General features: G+C 42.7%; 1 protein-coding gene across 2 annotated transcripts in view; it reads right to left on the bottom strand.

Moving 5' to 3' along the window:
- The window catches only part of LOC117355755 (cytochrome P450 7B1), a 295,302-nt gene that overhangs the window by 125,216 nt on the left and 148,430 nt on the right, over positions 1 to 21,656 (bottom strand). For both annotated transcript variants that reach the window (XM_033934755.1, XM_033934754.1), the window contains one exon: positions 5,015 to 5,151. Coding sequence is in view for 1 of the 2 variants with exons in the window: in XM_033934754.1 (XP_033790645.1) it covers positions 5,015 to 5,151 (137 nt within the window). In the remaining variant the exon portion in view is untranslated. The remainder of the gene's footprint in view (positions 1 to 5,014; positions 5,152 to 21,656) is intronic.

The raw sequence follows: 21,656 nt of genomic DNA, 5'->3' as shown, positions 1-21,656 counted from the left end.
AATGCTTTTATATAATGTAACATATGCACAAGAGATGAGAAGTGTAGCAGGGTGTGAATAGAAATGGTTTTGTGATGATATGTGTAAAAGTTTGCTCTCAGCTGTTTAAAAATATTAAGGGCTCCTTTTACTAAGCTGCAATAACGTTTTTAGCGCGCGCTGAATTGCCACGCACACTAAACCCACGCTACATGGCTAGAACTAATGCCAGCTCAATACTGGCATTAGCGTCTAGCACGTGCGGAAATTCAGCGCGTACTAAAAACGCTATCGCAGCTTAGTAAAAGGAGCCCTAAGGATTTATTTGATTGTTGATGCTCTTATAATAGGGAGATTTGGAGTAGATGTGATTCTTTGATGATATGTATATAAGTTTTGTTTTTATTTATTGTGTATGTTGTTATGTAAACTGCCTAGGTTTTTAGGCGGTATAAAAAATTTTAAAATAAATAAAGGGCTCCTTTGATGAAGCCACGGTAGCGGCTTTAACGCGCTTGACTTTTAATCATGCGCTAACCCCCGCGCTAGCCAAAAAAATACCGCCTGCTCAAGAGGAGGCAGTATCGGCTAGCTCGTCTAGCAGTTTAGCGCGCGCTATTACTCGCATTAAACTGCTGCTGCGGCTTCGTAAAATGAGCCCAAAATGTATTAACATTTATGAAATGTTAAATATATATGACTATTTTACCATTTCTGGATTAACCTGTATGAAAGAGTAATTTTTTTGTGTTCTTTATAAAATAAGTGCATTTTCCCAACTTTGACATACGCCTCCTGTATAGAATAAACTCCTATGTGTGTAGTGTTGCCCGATTCAGGAAAAAAAATTTTGATTTGATTCGATTCAAACTACTGAATTGGTTTTTCGATTTGATTTTCCTGCCCAATTGGGTGTTTTTTTTTTCAAACATCCTGGTGGGTTTATTTTATAGCCTCTTCACCTCCTTTGCCTTTTTCTAACCACACTGGCGCTGTGATGTAAAAAAAATAAACAAATAAAAAAGACTTTTCCTCTCTCTGTTAAATCATAGCTCACATTAGCGGTCTAACACCAGCTCTGGCAGGATACACATTTCAAATCTGACACACTGTAATCACAAATTGGAAAATAAAATTAATTTTTCTGCCTTTTGTTATCTGGTCATTATTCAAATCTTGTTGGTCCCAGGCTCTGCTTGTCTTCTGATAACTTGCTTGGCAGGGTCTCCTTCTTTCTTCGTGCTAACCATCCATCTGCCATCTCTGTCCTCCCCTTCTGTTTCCCTTCCCTCCCCCAGAAGTCTGGCATCTTTCTTTTTTTTCATCTCCATCCACAGATCCACCTTTTCTTAACTACCCTTTCATCCAGGATCTCTCCCGACTTCCCCACCAGCCCAGGGTCCACCATCTCTCCCTTTCTTTTCCCAACTACCCTCCTATCCAGTATCTCTATCCCCCCATCCACACCATCCCTTGTGTCCAACTTCTCTCCCTTTTGTTCCTTCCCTCCCTAAATCCCATTGTCCATCATCTCTCTCCCTCTCCTCTATTTTTAGACCCATTATTTCTTCCCTCCCCCAAAGTCCGGCATATGCACATCTCTTTGAACCCCCTTCCCTCCCTCCAAATACTTCTACACAAGGGCCCCCTCCCATGAAGGCCTGCACCTGCCCCCTGAAGGCCTGTACCCCCATCTCTTAAGGCCTGTCCCCCCCTTGAAGGCCTGCCTGTCCCCCCTGAAGGCCTATGCCACCATCCTTGGCCTGTCCCCCTTTGAAGGCCTGTCCCCCCTTAAAGGTATGCACCCCCCCTTAAGGCCTGTTCCCCTTTATAGGCCTGCACCCCCCAAGGAATGTCCCATCCCCTTAGAGGCCTGTTCCCGCCCTTAAGTGCCTGTTCCTCCCTTGAAGGCCTGCACCCCTCCAAGGTCTGTCCCACCCCCTGAAGGACTGCCCCCTCAAAGGACTGCCCCCCCGAAGGCCTGCCTGTCCCCCCTGAAGGCCTATGCCACCATCCCTGGCCTGTCCCCCCTTTGAAGGCCTGTCCTCCCCCTTAAAGGCCTGTCCCCCCCTTAAAGGCCTGTTCCCCCCAAGATCTGTCCCATCCCCTGAAGGACTGCCCCTCCCGAAGGACTGTCCCCATGAAAGACTGCACCCCCCCCCGGGAAGGCCTCCTTGTTCCGCCTTCCCGCACAGTTTACCTTATAGCTTCAGCCTGCAGCAAAGATCGCAGTTACAGCGTCTTTGCAAAGTGCTTTAAGCTGTTTCTTCCGCCGCGATCCTGCCTCTGACATCAGAGGAGGGGCGGGACCGCAGCAGAGGAAACAGTTCAAAGCACTGCACAGACGCTGTAACCGCGATCTTCGGCAGCAGGCTGAAGCTATAAGGTAAACGGTTCGGGGAGGCCAGGGGGAACACGGAGGCCTTCCCGGGGGGGCTGCACAGTCTTTCTGGGGGTAGTTCTTCGGGGATGCCAGGAGGGAAGCTGGACAGCAGCACTTCCCGACTGACCCTCCCTCCTCGCCCTCTAAAACAGGTGCAGCAGCGGCCAGCCAGCAAGAGCAGCGCTGCCGCTCCTGCTTTAGGGGGCGAGGGAAGAGGGTCTGAATTGGGAAGCCGATTTTTTTAAAATTTAAATCGATTCGAATCGATTCACCCGAAGTGAATCAGTGAACCGATTCGAATCGGGCAGCACTAGTGTAGGCATTCCTGGCGGCAAAAAACATTTACCTTCAATTTTTTAATTAATTTTACTTTGATGTATTTTAAACAACCTTTCCCTCCCCAACTTCCCTTTTGTTCCATGTACGTTAATGTGAATTCATCTAGAATTTTTAATATTTGATAAAATATTGCTTTTATTTACCTATTTTAATTGTTTTCTTCAATCTTTTTATATTGTACACCGGATTAGATACTTGTTTTGATAGACAGTATATCAAAAATAAAGAAACTTAAACTTGAAACAGGTAGAGGAAGGGCTGGATTGACATCATTTATATGCATATTTTATTAAATGCATGCACCAATTCTTATTAGCATATACATTCACATAATTATACCTGCCTCAGCCCTGGAATAAAAGTGGGCACCTACTTTTTCTGCACATTAGATGCACCTAAGGGCCTTGAAAGCCCATTATAAAATCATCCTCACTATCTGCTATCTGTTCTTGAGCACTTGCTAAATGTAAAATGCCAACTTTTTTCTTTTAAAGACAATCATACTTAGGAAAACTCTCTTATTAGGAAGATTTTGCTGAATTGCTGAGCATGATGTACAGTGTTGCTCGGCTGTTATGACGTCTGAGGTAGAGGTCTGTACAGGAACGGGGAGTGCGGGAATCTCGCGGATCCCGCGGGAATCACCTCTAACCCATGGGACTCCCACGGGGACTCCCCTCTGGCCCACGGGAGTCCCACGGGGACCCCCCTCTAGCCAACGGGACTCCCACGGGGATGGAAGGCTTTGGAAGCAGGGTTCGTCCATATAATATAATGGACACGTCAGCCTTAGTAAACGAGGGGGTTTTATAAGTTAAGTACCTGAACAGAAAACAAAAAAAGGGTTCCACCAAAGAGATTCCACAAGATAAACAGCAGCGCAAACACAAAAGAAACTGTTGAATTGATGATCCAGTCAGAAGTAATTGCTGCTTTTTATGGGGATGGGGGGGGATGGAGGTAATTCCTTGCGGGGACGGGTGGGGACGGAGAGGATCCTGGCGGGGATGGGTGAGATTTCTGTCCCCGCGCAACTCTCTAGTCTGAGGAAAGGGATGCTGCTGCACCACCACACAACACCAATTAGAGAACTATTTTCTGTGACAGTCAGGAATTTAAATTGTTCCTCATGAAAAGGTGCTTTTTCATGACATTCATATCCCATCCCTTGTTACATCATGGGATGACAATCACTTGTTCATCATATCAAAAAGAAAAATAAGCAAAATTATGTAACCAATATAAGGTAATGCTACAAATGCCCATGTCTACATTTTCTAAATGTACTAGTTTGGAAACTGATAATTTGAACTATATCTACTGCCCCAATTTTTTAATAGGACTTTTAGTTCCACATCAAGAGGAAAATCATGAGTGAGTAAACACTGGGGATAAATGACTGAGTATCTTAGACTTGTTGGTTTTTTGGGGACGGTATATAGACGGGTACGTTAGATAGATTGTGAGCCCACCGGGACAGAGAGGGAAAATACTTGAGTACCTGATTGTAAAAAACCGCTTAGATAACCTTGATAGGCGGTATATAAAATCCTAATAAACTTGAAACTTGAAACTTAAACTTGATCCAATTATGGCATGCAATCTTAGGCCATCAATTAGATGTTGGTTTTAATATTAATGACCTAATTTTAATAGTAATGAGGTCATTTGCATACCAGAATCAAAGAATGTACGACCGCACGGAAACAACGCAGTGAGCCGTTTTCAACATCGGGTCAGCAAATTTTGTCAGTCGCTAAACCAGTCAAACTGGTTCAGCGACCATCAGTACCCGATCAGAGAGTTTAGTGCAGCTATAGCCCTGTGTTCTGAAAAGTTAAGCAGTATAGTAAATTCTAATAAACCTTAAACCATTTTTAGAGGAGGGGCTGTTATCACTCATGGTTGGGGCCTAGATCCAGCCTGCTATCTATGTGTCCCAGGCTATAGCAATGTAAATCAAAATTTACTGCAGGAGGAGGCTGGTGACTCCTCTGGTATATTTTGCTGTGGTAAATTACTGTAGCTTACTATAGGAGTCACTAACTTGTGGAATTGAGATACCACAGGGTGGTTATTTCCATGATAAATTTTACTGCAGTAATTTACCACACCTTAATAATTACTGTACCCTCTGAAATTGTTCCTTTACAATATCTCTAAGGATTTAGAACTATAATATTGAGGGATGGAAGTTATTTTATTTTTTTATAAAAAAATATACACAAACATTGCATTTCACTTTGGGGGAAAATATAGGAAATAGTTTTAAAAGCATCAGGTTTTAAATCTGTAAGGCAGAAATAATCTTACCAGCAATTTTCACAGTAAAGATATCACCATGCTTTCGCTGACGAGAGAGCAGAAATCTTAAAGGATCACTGCTATACTCAAAGAGTAACCCAAGGTAGGGAATCCAGCCACTTTCTATTGGGGGTTCACCTGGTCTCCTATGAAAGAAAGCATAGAAAATCATCATTCTTGTCAGGATTCATTTTTTCCAGCTTTCAGTAAATATGCAAAATATATATTTTACAAATGATGAAATCTATATTGCAGATGCCAATCAAAACCATTTTCTCCCCATTGTGCCTAAAACCAAACCTGCAACTGAATTTTGTTGCTCGGTTTCAGGTGAAATGGAAACCACTGAAAAGCGCAGGGGGTGTAGCAGATGCATTCGCCCCTGCTGGCTCTGTTGCACGAGAGAGTGAGGTGTAGTGGTTAAAGCTACAGCCTCAGCACCCTGAGGTGGTGGGTTCAAACCCACGCTGCTCCTTGTGACCCTGGGCAAGCCACTTAATCCCCCATTGTCCCAGGTACATTAGATATATTGTGAGCCTGCAGGGACAGACAGGGAAAAATGCTCAAGTACCTAAATAAATTAATGTAAACTGTTCCAAGCTCCCCTGGGAGAACAGTATAGAAATTTAAATAAATAAAACACAACTGCAGGGACTTCCATCGGCAATCTCAGAAAATTGTCTCCAGAATTCAAGGCAGCTTTGTTGAGATTGGTGCCAGCATGGATAAGCAATCAGTCCTACCCGTGCAGGCTCCAATCTCAATATGGCTGGCAATCATGCCAGATTGTTGCTGGAAGTGCCAGCAACCACGTTGACAATGGAACTGGCCTCCCACTGCAGCACCAATATTTTCAAGGTGAGCCTGAGGTGAGAGATCTGGCCCTGTGGGGTCCAGGGAGACTTCTGACCTCGAATAGAAGCTTCACTGAGGAGGGGGGGGGGGGGGAGTAAAGGAGCAGGGTCTGGACCAAAGTTTTGGTTTCAGCTAAAAATACACTTGTATTTTTTTGTCCAAAACAAAAATAAAGACCAAATTAAGATTTCAGGTCAGTTTCAGCATCAAATCCAAAACTCAGCTGAGCTCTATTATATTGTAACAGAAGTTGATGAAATTATTTTCAATCTACACATCCCCCTTCGTATTCACGGGGGTTCAGGGCAGAGCCGGCCCGCAAATATGAAAAAAACCGCAAATAATATTCGGGCCGGTTCTGCCCCTAACCCCCGCTTCCCCCAGCTATTTTAAGCCCTAAAAGCCCCCCCTAAAGCCTTACCTGGTGGTCTAGCGGGTTTTCGGGGCAGGAGCGATCTTCCCACGCTCCTGCCCCGTGCAGATCGCTCACAGGAAATGGCTGCTTTGAGCTCCCATAGTCTCTCGAGCCATTTCCTGTGAGCGATCTGCACGGGGTAGGAGCGTGGGAAAATCGTTCCTGCCCCGAAAACCTGCTAGACCACCAGGTAAGGCTTAAGAGGGGGGGGGGGGCTTACAGGGCTTAAAATAGCCTGAAAAATTAAAATGTATTTTTTGATTTAAAACCGCAAATAAGCGAATCCGTAGATACGGAATTCGCGAATACGGAGGGGGAGTGTATATTAAATAACATCAATGAACCAGGAAGAGATCTGCTTGATTATTATAAAATAGAGCAAATCATCCGCTTTCCTTTCCTTCACTGCCTTGAGAAACAACTTCAACGTGCTCCTTGTGACCCTGGCAGCTCTCCCTCTGACATCACTTCCTATGTTTGGCACCCAGAAGTAAGTCAGCGGAAGAGCTAACGCGATTGTGAGGAACACGTTGAAGTTGTTGCTCACAACAGTGAACAACTGGAGGTATGAGGGAAGGGGGCGCGCGCGTGGCAAGGGGAGGCATGGGAAAAGGCAGAGGGGCAGAGCGGAGAAGGAGTGCTAGCATCCTCACCAACATGGTGCCCGGGATGGATCGCCCCCCCCCCCACTTGACCCCTCTTTACTATGCCACTAGGGGTGATGGACAAACTCAGGTAGTTTGATGAAATGAACAAAGTCTGGAATTGGTAGTAGAGGAGAAGGGTACAGATAAAAGCAACTTCTCTTAGGAACGGAGTTCTCGGGGAGACCTATAAGGAGAGATACTACCATTATTTATTGAATTTTTTATACTGTTCTCCCAGGAGAACTCAAAACGGTTTACATGAATTTATTCGGGTACTTAAGCATTTTTCCCTGTCTGTCCCGGCAGGCTCACAATCTATCTAATGTACCTGGGACAATGGGGGGATTAAGTGACTTGCCCGGGGTCACAAGGAGCAGCATGGGTTTGAACCCACAACCCCAGGGTGCTGAGACTGTAGCTTCAACCACTGCACCACACTCTCTCCTTACTATTACTATTTAACACTTCTATAGTGCTGAAGGGCATATGCATAAGAACATAAGAATAGCCTCACTGGTTCAGACCAAAGGTCCATCAAGCCCAGTGGCCCGTTCTCAGGGTGGCTAATTCAGGTCACTAGTACCTGGCCAAAACCCAAGGAGTAGCAACATTCCATGCTACCAATTCAGGGCAAGCAGAGGCTTCCCCCATGTCTTTCTCAATAACAGACTATGGACTTTTCCTCCAGGAAATTGTCCAAGTCTTTCTTAAAACCAGCTCTTACCACAACCTCTGGCAACGTCTTCCAGAGCTTAATTATTCTCTGAGTGAAAAAAATGTTCCTCCTGTTAGTTTTAAAAGTACAGTAATCCCCTGATATTCGCGGGGGTTCCATTCCAAGAACCACCGCGAATCTTGAAAAACCACGAATACGGTTTTTCGTGGGGGAGACTGGAGAGGGCAGCAGGAGAGAGCAGCCGAAGTGCCGGCGAATGAAGGAAATTATTTGTGGTATGCTCTGACCGCCTCTTCCTGTACTAAAGTCGGGACTCACCAATCAGGAGCTGCATGTCAAAGCAGCTCCTGATTGGCGAGGCCCGACTTTAGTACAGGAAGAGGCGGTTGGAGCATACAGGGAGTGATTTCCTTCACTCGCCGACGCTCTGGCTGCCCTCTCCTGTCTTTCCAGTTGTCCTCTCCTGGTTGGCGGTTCGCGGTCGGAAAATACCGCAAATGACGGGGACCGCGAACCGTCAATCGCAAATTCGTGGGGGAGCACTTTATTTCCCTGTAACTTCATTGAGTGTCCCCTAGTCTGTACATTTTGAGATCTTGGAAGAGCATACAATCTAATTTGGACAGACAGACAGACATGATAGAGAGGGTTGGGGATGCAGAACCCAAGGTGAGAAGAGTTAGGAGTTGAAAGCAGTCTCAAAGAGGTGTTGCAGCATGAAGACACTTGTAGGTTAGTAACAGGAGTTTGAACTGTATGCAAAGGCGGATGGGGAGCCAGTGAAGTAGTTTGAGCAGAGGGATGAGGTGAATGCAGAGAGGTTGGCAGAAGATAAGTTGTGCGGCAGAGTTTTGCACCGATTGCAGGAGAGAGAGGTGGTTCAGAAAGCGACCCATTAGAAGTAAATTGCATTTAAACTGGTTTGGGGCCCGTTGACATCTTTTATTACTTCTCTATAGTTGTCTTTTGTCTTTAATTTCTGGTTTATTTCCTTACACATCCAGGGTGGGATTGTATTACTATTTTAAATAAGGGTAGGTTATGTAGGCATTTGTGTTGTTAATGATTAATCAATGGGTGGGTGGGATAAATGGTTGCTTATGTATATCTGTAAGATGAATGCACTTTTCTTGATTTGTTATATGTTCATATACCTGTGTATTGCACTGTTATTATTTGAAAATCAATAAAGATTTTTTTTAAAAAGAAGTAAATTACAGTTGCTTAGGTGTTGAGGTTACGAGAGTGTGGACATAGGTACGCACTCAAAATTGTCTTAAAGGATGGAATGACATGCATAAACACACACTAAAGCAACTTTTTTTAAAATTATTTTTTTACCATAGCTAGTAAAAGGGCCCCTAAATTATTAATATACTTTTTTTGAAACACATAAAGCCTCCAAAAAGAAGTTCAGCACAACAAACAGTACAAACAAACCCTGTTAAAAACCAGGAACAGGCCTATACACATTCTGAATGATATTCAGCTAGTATTTTTCAAAGTGTTTACCATCACCGATCAAATTAGACCCAGATATTCAGAAGCACCAGGCCATATCAGGGCACCAGCATTTAATATCCGGGTGAGAAAAGGTACCTACAACTTTTGTGCATAGCACCTAGAATCAGAGCCTCTCCTCTGGGGTTAAACCCTTTTGAATATCGGCCCATAGTTTTGTATAAGAATCCTGCTTTACCTTTACCAAATCAAAGAGTTACAACAAAGGATGTCTTTTTGTTGCTGTTTATTATCGATCTATTCTAGTCTATTGTCTCATTCTTTTGGAGTCACAGTGTCATTCAGACAACAAATTATAAGTGTCTTCCTAACACTTATAATTTGTTGTCTGAATGCCATTTAAACATAGTGGCATACAGAAAGTCTGCTCTAAGCAAGGATTAATACAGATATTCATGAACAGCTCTTCTGCTGTATCCCATCTGTGAAGGTGACTTATACAATGCAGAGCAACCCATTTGATTAATCAGAAGATATTTACTAGCTCAGCTCTAATCAAAAATCAAAAATCAAGGGAATCATCAGCTTTACTAGTATCTTACATAGCAAATTTATGTACTTAGATTATCCCTGTCATAGTCTGCCTTACCTCTCAAAATCGTTGTATTGAAATTCAAAATGTAAAGACAGAACCACATCTTGTCCTTAAACTATTAAGCTGTTTGCATTTGAAAGCTGGAAACAGCAAGAGGTTTACGGCTGTCTGGTTGGTTTATTTTTCCAACCCATTTGTGAAAACATACCTAACCAGTCATGTTTCTGCATAATCATAATAAATATGGAAAAGATATATTTGAATGCCTTATGGGTTCAAACCCTGTGCTGCTCCTTGTGACCCTGGGTAAGTCACTTAATCCTTCACTTGCCCAGGTGCATTAGATAGATTGTGCGCCCACAAGGACAGATAGGGAAAATGCTTAAAGTACCTGTATGTCAGGGGTGTCAAAGTCCCTTCTCGAGGGCCACAATCCAGTCGGGTTTTCAGGATTTCCCCAATGAATATGCATGAGATCTATTTGCATGCACTGCTTTCATTGTATGCTAATAGATCTCATGCATATTCATTGGAGAAATCCTGAAAACTGACTGGATTGCAGCCCTCAAGGAGGGACTTTGCCCCCCATGCTGTATGGAAACCGCTTTGAGTGTGGTTGTAAAACTACAAAAAGGTGGTCTACAAAGTGGTTCTCAACCCTGTCCTGGAGGACCACTAGGCCAATCAGGTTTTCAAGCGAGCCATAATGAATATGCATGAGAGAGATTTACATATAATGGAGGTGACAGGCATACAAATCTGCTCCATGCATATTCATTAGGGCTAGACTGAAAACCCGATTGGCCTGATGGTCCTCTAGGACAGGGTTGGGGACCACTGATCTACAAGTCCCAAACCTTTTCCCTTTCCCTTGTGTGTTCAACACATATAAATAATATCATGCATTTCATTCTAGAGATCCTGAAAGTTAAGACCACTGATGGGTGCCATCAACATTGTACAGAACTAGAGATAACAGTTTTAGCCTATGATATGCGTGGGCCTCATGTACTAAACAGTGAAGATAATTCAAAGTAATACATTTTTGCAGTAAGTTCACATCATATTAACATTTATTGAAATTTGGCATTAATGAGCTGCTGAAATGCAAATTCATGCAAAGTAGTTCATAATTCTGAAGAGTGTGAAATGAGCATGTGAAAAAAAACCTTCACAGGCCCATTCTCATGAAAAACAAACTACATTTTTGAAAGTGTAATTCATTCCAGCCTCCTGCAATTTCACACAGTATGTATGCATTTTAACAGCTTTGATTAGTTTCATGTTATCTGCAGATCTGATCACCTCACTCTGAGCTAGATGCTGTAAAATCAGCAATCATCTAACTATCATCGCTAAACCAGTTTTGACTGGTTTAGTGACGATCAAATTTGCCAATCTAATGCACAAAACAGCTCATCGCGTGTTTTTTTTTTTTTTGCCCAATCTAACTCAGCCATGCAAATAAGCTCTTTAATATTAAAATGTCATGCACACTAGCTGAGCGATTGATGCACTAACATCACCTCCCAATGCACAAAAAAAGTTGATCTCTTTTAGCAATCCGAAAAAAGCGACTGGTCAAGATACACTGGGGAGAGGAAGGCCCGTCATTTTGGACTGGTGGGTCTCGGAGCTGGAGGGACCAAGCATCCCTCTTGCTCTCAACTGACAAAGGTACGGAGGCAGGGGAGCACTCAGTGGCAGGAGGGAGTGGGCATCCCTCCTGCCTTTTTTGGGGAAGAAAGGGTAGGGGATGGTTTGGGGGAGCGCCTGGTGTGGAGGGGGTCTCCATTGTCAGGTGGGAGTGGGCATCCCTCCCACCATAATTGCTGCCACGGTTTGCTGAGGCAGGAGGGAGTGGGCATCTCTCCTGTCTCTTGCGCAGGTGGCCATCATCATCGGGAGGGTTCGTGGACCCACGGTTGTTATCGAGGGGGGGGGGAAGTTACAATGGATGTAGTCGGGTGGGATGGCCGGCATGACTTTTTTTATTAATGGGCACAGATATTGTGTGTGGGTAACACACACATCTGTGTTCATTTAAAAAAACAAGTTTTCCTTCTACGAACAGCTGAGTGGCAGGAGGCCACTTCAGGGCTTCCCCTGCCTCTTAGCTGTTCAGGCTTCCCCTGCTAGCTCTGCGCACATGTGAGAGATGCTCTCACAGCGATCCAACAGACAGGAGATACAGGGATTATGGTGAACCTCAAAGCAAATCATTTGCATGCAAACTTGTTTGTACATCAATCGCTCTTTTGGAATCGGCCAAAAATCTGATTGCAGAGGACCCATATGGTATTACCGACCCTGGGAAACTACAGCCCAAATAAGCCTAAACTCAGAGCTGGGAAAAGTAACAGAGATGTTGCTGAAGGAGAGGATAGTAAAAAATTTTTACAATTCAGTGAGGTGAAAAATCTAAATCAACATGGTTTCACCAGAGAGGGATTGAGCCAAAGAAATCTGATTGATTTCATTGACTGGGTGACTACAGAACTTGGCACAGTGCATGCGCTGGATGCAGTATATTTAGATTTCAGCAAACTTTTTGATACGGTTTCCCACAGTTTGACTGACTGATAACAGAGGGTAGTGGTCAGTGGTTTTCATCTGGAAGAAAGAATAGTGGCGTGCCTCATAGGATCAGTCCTGGGGCTGATTCTATTTGACATCTTTGTAAACAATATCGCTAAAGGAACAGAAGGAAAAATTTGCTTTTATGTAAATGGCAAAGATCTGCAATAGAGGGATTAGGCAAAGTGCAAAGTGATCCACAAAAACTAGAAGTCTGGTCAGAAGTTTAGCAGTTAACCTTTAATACGTATAAAGAAATGCAGAGTGATGCATTTGGGAAGCAAAATCCCAAAGGGACTGTATGTGATAGGAGAGGAAAGACTAATGAACAGATCCAAAGAGAGACCTTGGGGTGATAGTGTTTGAGGATCGAAAGGTATTGAAACCATACAATAAGACAGTGGTAAAGGCCAAAATAATGCTAGGTTGCTTAGTGAAGAACATAAGCAGACAGGAGGAAGTCATGATGTTTTTCAGTTTGAACTGTTTTGCAGCCTGCATCTCACTAGGGATGGAGTCAGTAAGAAGGAAAGCAACCAAAATGGTAAGAGGTCTCCATCGGAAGACATATAAAAAGAGACTGGTGATTCTAAGTATGTTTATCCTAGAGAGAACTGTCAGAGGGGATTTGATACAGATATTTAAACTGTTGAAAGGAATTAATGAACAAGAACAAGCTCTAGAACTTGAAGGCAGGAACTGTATGAAAATACGGTGAGACAGAATCAAAAGCAATTTCAGGAAATATTTTTTCATGAAAAGGGTAGTGGACGTCTGGATTGTTCTCCCATTAAAAGGTAGCAGAAGAAATATTAGTCCTGGAATTTAAAAGGAGTGAGAAGATGCTTGAGGACCTGATTGTAAATCGCTTAGAAACTTTGATAGGGGGTATATAAATACCTAAAATAAATAAATAGAAGGATGTAAACCAAGCATAGAGCACTTAAGGTATGTAATGTCATTTGCACTTCTAAGAAACCTTGGGAAAAGTAGCCTGCACTGCATGGTAAGTTAAACCTTGACAACACAAGTGTAGAGTAAGTAAAATAGGGAGTGGAGGAGTGGCCTAGTGGTTATGGCTACAGTCTCAGCATCCTGAGGTTGCAGTTTCAAGCGGAGCACTGCTTCCTGTGGCCCTGGGCAAGTCATCTAACACTCTTGTCCCAGGTACATTAGTTAGATTGTGATCGCACCAGGCCAGATATGGAGATATACTTTACCTGAATGTAAACTGCTTAGGCTATAAGCAGTGCATACATACTGAAATAAATTGGGCCCTGTTAATCTTTCTCTGACATTTGTTACTATATGTTCATGTGCTTGTACTTTATAAAATCTGTGCATAAACCATAATGCAGCCTTGCCCCTAGGAACACCTTAATTCAGTTCAGTTAAATTGATGGATCATTCACTTCTACTTTCTCAACTTCAACAAATTGGTATATCAAACAGAGTGTACTTAACTGGTTTACCTCTTACCTAAAAGACGGATGCTACTCTGTGTTTACACCAGTGTCTCTCAAACTTTCTCGAGCCGGGGCACACTAAAGGTAGTGGCTATGGCTCGAGGCACTCGGAAGTACGCGGACGTCACCGTGATGACATCAGTCGCATGTGTGACATCATCACGTCAACACCCACACATGTGCAGAGGCCCTCCGATAGGCCCTGAAATGCCAGTAGGGCGTGCCAGCAGGGAAGTCTAACAAATATCAATTGAGTACCCCCAACCACAGAACTCGGCGGCGGTGGCTTGGGGGGGCATGGAGAAAGAAAGACAGATGGGGGCAGGGAGAAAGAAAGAGGGCAGGCAGGGAGACAGAAAGACAAAAAGAAACAAAGGAAACAGAAAGTGGGCATGGAGAGAGAAAGGGGACATGTAGAGAGAAAGACAGAAAGAAAGAAAGGGGGCAGGGAGACAGAAAGAAAGAAGGGGTAGGGAGAAAGAAAGAAAGGGGAGGATGCAGGGGGAGAGGAAGAAAAAGTTGGGGGAGGGAGTGAGGTCTGGAGGAGAGGAAGCATACAGGAGGCTGAAAGAAGGGAGCTCAGAACAGTTTACATTAATTTATTTAGGTACTCAAGCTATTTTCTCTGTCTGTCCTGGTGGGCTCACAATCTATTTAATGTACCTGGGGCAAAGGGGGGAATTAAGTGACTTGCCCAGGGTCACAAGGAGCAGTGTGGATTTGAGCCCACACGATGCTCAGACAGTAGCTTTAACCACTATACCGTACTCTCTGATTAACCTATTAAGCTGGAGAGAGCATATGTCACAATTTCATAATTATTTCATAATCAATTTCATTTAAATCAAATCTACCATTTATTATTGCTATATTTTTATATTGCTATATTTCATAGCTTTAAGTTAAGGTAGTTGATCTATTTTATAAAGGCTCTTTATTAAGGTATAGTATTTTCATTTACAGTATATACTCTATTTTAATTTCCTTTTGTATCAATTCTATCTAGTAATATCTATTTTTAATTTACATTGGGCTCTTTTACTAAAAAGTATTAAGGCCTTGATTCTATAAATGGCATTTAAATCCAAAGCGCTGTTTGGTGCTGTTTTCAATCAATGGCTAAACGCAGTTTAGAGACATGTGCCTAGTGGCACCTAAGTGTTATTAGGCATCAGTAGACATTAAACCCTTAGGCACAGGGTTTTCTTGACCTAAATGAGTGCGCCTAACTCAATCCACACCCAAACTCAGCCCTGAATCCATCGCGAATCTGCCCCTTTCCAGTAGATGCCTCAGTGTAGATGCCTACTGGCAAATTAATTTTTTAAATCATTTTTTGTTTTATATTAGCACTTTCAATGCTCAGAGTCAAGTTTTAAAAATGAATGCTTGCTTTTACTAAACCACATTAGAGGTTTCTACCGCAAGCCGGCGAGGTAAATGCTCCGACACTCATAGAGTTCCTATGAGCATCGGAGCATTTACTTTGCTGACCCAAGTTAGAAATTGAATTTGATCCCTAAAATAGATGCCTACATTGGCTACATGCACCAATCTAGATGCCTAACTGTAGATAGTTTTTATTATAGAATCAGGGCCTAAGTGCTAACAAATGCTTAACATGTGGAAAAACGGCAAGTTAAAGAATTTTTGACATAGTTTGCTAATTCACATGTTAGCTATTTTTAAAAAATATTTTGTGTTGGGAGTGAGTCATGGGTGGAGAGTAGGTATGGAAGCATTTACCAGCTAGCACATCCACATTAATAATAATAATAATAATAACTTTATTTTTCTATACCGCCATAGTCAGGCGACTTCTAGGCGGTTTACAATGTAAGAAGGCTGGACATTCAGCGAATAACAAAGGTCTTAGTACAGTACAATGCTAATACAATACAATAAGTCCACATATAATACAATACAGTAAGTCTAAATACAATACTATACAATAAGTTTAAATACAGTACCGAACAAAGAGTCTAGATGCCGTACAATAGTCTAAATGGTGGATGCCAACAGGTCAACACAAGAGTTAACGCTGGAGCACTCCCGCATTTGCTTTTTTCAGGTAACACTTGCTAATTAATACTTGCTAATTAACCGCTGATTGTTCCCCATGACATCCTGTTTGTCTGTCTTGCCTGTTTAGATTGTAAGCTCTTTTGAGCAGGGACTGTCTTCTTTGTGACTCTGCAGCACTGCGTGTGTCTGGTAACGCTATAGAAATATTTAAAAGTAGTAGTAGTAGTGCAAACATTAGTGCATGATCTAAAAAATAATGTTGAAAAATGTTTGCAATATTGTTGACTTAGAAATAGGCTTAGCATGCGGGAAGGTCTCATGTTAAAACGTTCTAAGCCCATATTCTAATTTTTTGATTACTTTCCGCTTTTCCATGGTTTCCTGATGTCCTTTTATAATGCTAGGACACAAGTCCATACAAACTAAATTGTTTGTAACTGAAGTACGTGGGAGTGTTGAAATATGTTACGAACATAAGAATAGCCTTACTGGGTCAGACCAATGGTCCATCAAGCCCAGTAGCCCGTTCTCACGGTGGCCAATCCAGGTCACTAGTACCTGGCCAAAACCCAAGGTGTAGCAATATTCCATGCTACCAATACAGGGCAAGGAGTGGCTTCCCCCTTGTCTTTCTCAATTAATAGACTATGGACTTTTACTCCAGGAACTTGTCCGAACCTTTCTTAAAACCAGCAACGCTATTCGCTCTTACCACATGTTGGACATTTTTTAAATGATATGACTATTTGACTAGACATGTTTTGTGATTGAAGCTATTTACTGATTTTGGGCTATTGGGATGTTTTGTTTTATTATGTTGAATTTTTATGGAATAAATATATTATATGTTTGAGGTGTCCTCATTCTTTTCACTTCCTTATGTCTACTTTTACAGTTTGGGTACTGACAATATAAATAAAAGTCAAGAAAACAAAATATAGTATGCATCTTTAATGCTACAAGAAAGTAATAAACACTTCTCTGTTCACCTATACACACACTATCAAAATGGTTAGCCTGTCTCGGAAGGGGTAAAACGTGGACCTCACGGACCTCGTGGATCTAAAACTGCACGTCCTTAAAAATCAGAGGTCCTTGCATTGACAAGCCCGCCTTTTAGCTTGTGTTACCCAGACCCTTATTCCACCGCTTTTCCTGCAGCTCAGGCCCCTGGCTCTGCCTTCCCTAATGGCTAAGGAGGGAGGAGGCGCACCATGGCTTTTGCTAATTAGCCCGATTGTCCCTTCCTCCAGATCTCTCCCTCCGCACTGATTCTGAGAGCCCCCGCAATATGTCACTGGATGGCAAATAGCTGGGTTTGGGGGGGGGGGGGGTTAAAAAATGTGTGCAAAGGTCTGCAGTGCATCTGACCTCACGGACCTCACGGATCTGAACTGCACAATGTACATCCTTAAAAATCTGAGGTCCGCGCCACTTTCAGTCTCTGGCTCTGACAGACCTCTATGACATTTTAGTCGCTGACAGATCCTAATGCTTTTCCCTCCCTATGCTGAGACTAAAAGTGGCACAGGCCTCAGGGAAAAAGTTTTGCTGCTAGTCTCAGCATAGGGAGGGAAAAGCATTAGGATCCGTCAGAGTTAAAATGTCATAGAGGTCTGACAGAGCCAGAAACTACAAGTGGCACGGACCTCAGATTTTTAAGGACGTGCGGTTTTAGATCCACGAGGTCCATAAGGTCCGTGAGGTCCGCGTTTTACCCCTTCCCAGCTTGTCACATTGATAACCTTACTCATAAGAGGTGTTATCATCAATGTGGGCTACTGTTAAGACAGGTTGCTTGTTTGTTTGTTTTTTACCAAAGGTTGTGTTACTTTAGCACAGGATCTCATTGCATAAAATGGGACCTATACTAAAATAGCACGAGCTGTAGTCAAATAGCCCATCTTAACGGTAGCCCATATTGACAAATTCTCCCCTTAGTGCATATGAGTGGAACAGCTTAATTTTTCTTCCTGAACATAATAAATCGTACAATTTTAGCACCGGTAGGTGTATCTCATAAGCATGAACCTTCTGTTTAATAACGGCCGTTTACATCTAGAATCCAACATATTGTAATCTATTCTTTGAGATAAACATTAATCAAGATTTGTCTAGAAAAAACATTATACAATTCATTACCATAAGTAATCTCCATTGTGCCCTGTGTTTAACCTTCATTTTCTTTCCTGTCCTGTAATCTTTCAAATCCATTGATAGTGTATGATTGATATTTGGTATTAAGCACAACTTTCACTGCAAGTGGTGAAGGTTAAAAACAGGTCCCCACATAATGACACTTGCCTACAGGAGTCTATTAATGGTCAATTTCTCTGCAACGTTCACGAGACAAGAAATGAAAAGAAAGTAGACCACTGTAGGCCTAATGTTAGTAGTCAAAAACAAGAGATTTTTCCAGTCCATAAAATCTCTGACTCCAACTCCAGGAGCCCAAAAATTGCTTTCCACTCTGACTCCTTTATTTATATATCTATACAGGAAATGAATACAGTAATTACATATATTCTGTATCGATTGCAAGCACGTAACATACTGTACAAGGTATTTCATCACTGTCAATGTAAATATTCAGGCTACTCTCCAGAACCCAAACCTGTTGAAGCAGGGATCGCAAGGCTATAGCTCTGCCATTGTAGCTCATTTTATTTTATTTAGTAAAGAAATTACAGTCACTCAGGGCTCCTTTTACAAAGGTGCGTTAGGGCCTTAACGCGCGGAATAGCGCGCGCTAAATTGCCACGCGCGCTAGACCTTAACGCCAGCATTGAGCTGGTGTTAGTTCTAGAAGCATAGCACGGGTTTAGCGTGCGCTAAAAACGCTAGTGCACCTTAAGGAGCCCTCAAAGACTATAAAGTGCAAAATAATAGGATATAAAAGAAAAGCATCATCATCTTGTGTAACTAATTCAAAAACATATAACTTAATAGCTTTGGGGTCCTTTTACTAAGGCACGCTAGCCATTTTAGCGTGTGCTAAACGCTAGCGCATCCATAGGATATAATGGTCGTGTTAGCATTTAGCTAGAGTGCCTTAGTAAAAGGACCCCTATAACAGCATGGTTTAAATATTTAAATCAAAAATAAAATATATTGTTCTATGGAACAGAATTGCTTCTGCCAAATCCTCTCTCACAGAGAAGCCCTTAAATATGACTTCAATATTTTTAGTACCGAAAACAGTCTCTCAGCACTGATTTGGGTGGGTGGCATTGCTGTTATATTTCTAGCTGCATCACTAATAACCTCTGGATAAACAAGAATGGCTTCTTCTATGGTCAGTTTTAATGAGCGGCCATATTTTTCCACTTCCTTTAATCCTTCCCAAAAACTCTTTATGAAACGTCTTTAATGGGACATCAGCTGGTTGTTCTCCAGTGATTAACCCCCTTCTTTTACGAAACTGCGATAGCAGTTTCTAGCGCGGGGAGCCATGCTGAATGGCCCGTGCTGCTCCCGACGCTCATGGGAGCTCAATGAGCGTCGGGAGCAGCGTGGGCCATTCAAATATCTGAATGTGCGTGATCCCAGCACATTCAACAGATGTTAACTGTTGTACCTTCTAGCAACTTAATACTTCTTTTCCTGAGTTGTTAAGCTGTTTGGAGTTGTTAAGTTGTTTGGAAGCGCGCAATAAACTTTGACATCGATCCATAAAAATAGGACAAACTTGAAGAATTCCACAGCTCGCTCACAAACCTCCGATGCTATTTCTCCTTAAACCTCTCCAACAAATTGTTCAAAAAGCTACGGTCACAGCTTATACAGCTTGCAACAGCACTTAAGAAAAAAAGAGAGGTTAATAAAAACTACAGTTCTTATATTGCATTTTTTACGACAACAATGCTTTGTGGTAGGTGCTTTCGGAGCCCGCCAATGACGTCCGTGACTGGGTATCCATCCTGCTGCGATCATTCAGGGGGGGTCGCGGCAGATGTCAGCAGGAGAGATTGGGCAAATCTCCTGTCGCGATCATTGGGGGGAATTTGCGGTGGGTGTCGGCAGGAGGGACTGGGCATCCCTCCTGCTGTGATCGTTCGGGGTGGGGGTTTACGGCAGGAGGGATTGGATATTCTTCCTGCTGGTAGTCTTCATGGGGAGGAAACGGCATCTGAGACCAGGTGTCCTAAACAGAATCCAGGCCTAAATGTCCAAATTCTGACTTTCCAAAATCAGGATTTGGACATTTTAGCAGATGGACTTTTTATTAGGCATTTTGAGGCATCTGTTTTGAAAATGAGCACAATGGTAAATTAATAGAAATACTTCCAAAACAAAGGATAGTGCTGATTCTGGAATCAGGTACATTGCAGAATCCGAGGCAGCATGGCTTTATTAGAGACAGGTCTTGTCAAAATAGTTTGATCATTTCTTTGACTGGATGACCAGAGAGTTGGATCATGGAAGAGTACCAGATGTGGTTACTTAGATTTTAGCAAAGCCTTTGATACAGTTTCCCATATATGACTTATAAACAAACTGAAGTAGAGCACAACACTGAGTATAGTGAAATGGAATAATTTTGCCAAAACAACTTTGAATAACTTTTAATCTCCTGAGTACAAAGATAATTAAATTGCTGTTTCTGTAAGAGTACATATAAGAAAACATTATTGCTTGGATCCATGAATGATAGGTGAGGGTGCCTGGTAACAGCTAAGCTTCACTGTATGTGCCTTGTTGACAGCCCCCCCCCCCACTTCCCTAACCCTACCCCATCCCCCACCCCTCCAACCCTCCCTGATACCTTATATCTGAAGGTCCGACCAGAGGGATGCTGCCACTCCAAAATAGCAGGCATCCCCTTCCCGGTGAATTCTGGAAAGCACCGGGGAAAGGCCTAAGGCTCCGATTGGCTCAGATCCTAAGGTAACTCCCATATGAGGGGCCTTAGGCACCTGGGCCAACTGGAGTCTTAGGCAACTCTCACTGCATCCCAGAATGCACCGGGAAGGGCCTTATACAGCCACCTGGCACCTTAGTAATTTAAGACAATGCTGTTGCCAAGAGCTACCAGTCTTAGTTTGTATTACACCCAGTTGGCAGCAGTTAAATACAATTTAATTAACATCACAAAACAGACTTGTGAACACTGCATTCCTTGTACAAGAAAAAAAAATAAGAGTTCCAAATTCCCACATCTTACTAAAAAGAGCTCTTTGTAAAGCTGAGTTCATATTGTAACAATCAGGCTATTCAAGTTTGAAGCTGTAGCTGTAGCTGTTCTTGGTATATTTAAAAAATTACTGTATGAGAAGATGCTAAACTGATATATATTTAAGAAATAAACAGGCATGATTTAAATATGTACCAATAATTTAAGGTAGAACAGTTTCTTTAAAGAACTGAAAACTGGGGAGATGTTGAATGTTATATATACTAATAAATGTCTAACCGCAATGATTTTAGGGCATGATCAAACTGATGAAGGCCAGCTCCATGGCAGAGCTGTATTTTGCCTGGTTTGATTTCCAGGTCAGGTCTCATTCTCCTCGTGGAGCAGTGGTCTCACAATTTGAGCAATGAGCTGAGACTACCACTTGGCTCAGGATGGCCATTTTGAAACCCAGATCGGAATGGAGGGGCACCCAGGAAAAGATGGGGACAGTTAGGTCTTTGCTGCAGGACTGCGCTTGAAGTGCTAGGGAAAGTGATGGGTGGGATTGGAAGTACCTGTACCAATTCTCCATCCTTCCTTCTATCTCTCACCAATGCCTCTACTATGTAACCGACCCTAAATTGTAACTTCCTGGAAATGTCCAGCTATCTTCTACTGTAATCCGCTTAGAACTGCAAGGTACAGGCGGAATAGAAGTCACTAATGTAATGTACTGGGCTGCTGGTAGCCGACTGCACTTTTAACTGCAGCTATGCTGTCATGGCCAACCATGCCTCATTACTACTTCCTTTCCATCC

The sequence above is a fragment of the Geotrypetes seraphini genome, chromosome 2 (assembly GCF_902459505.1).
Source record: "Geotrypetes seraphini chromosome 2, aGeoSer1.1, whole genome shotgun sequence".
Taxonomy (NCBI): Eukaryota; Metazoa; Chordata; class Amphibia; order Gymnophiona; family Dermophiidae; genus Geotrypetes; species Geotrypetes seraphini.
This window is presented reverse-complemented; position numbering and strand designations above follow the sequence as displayed.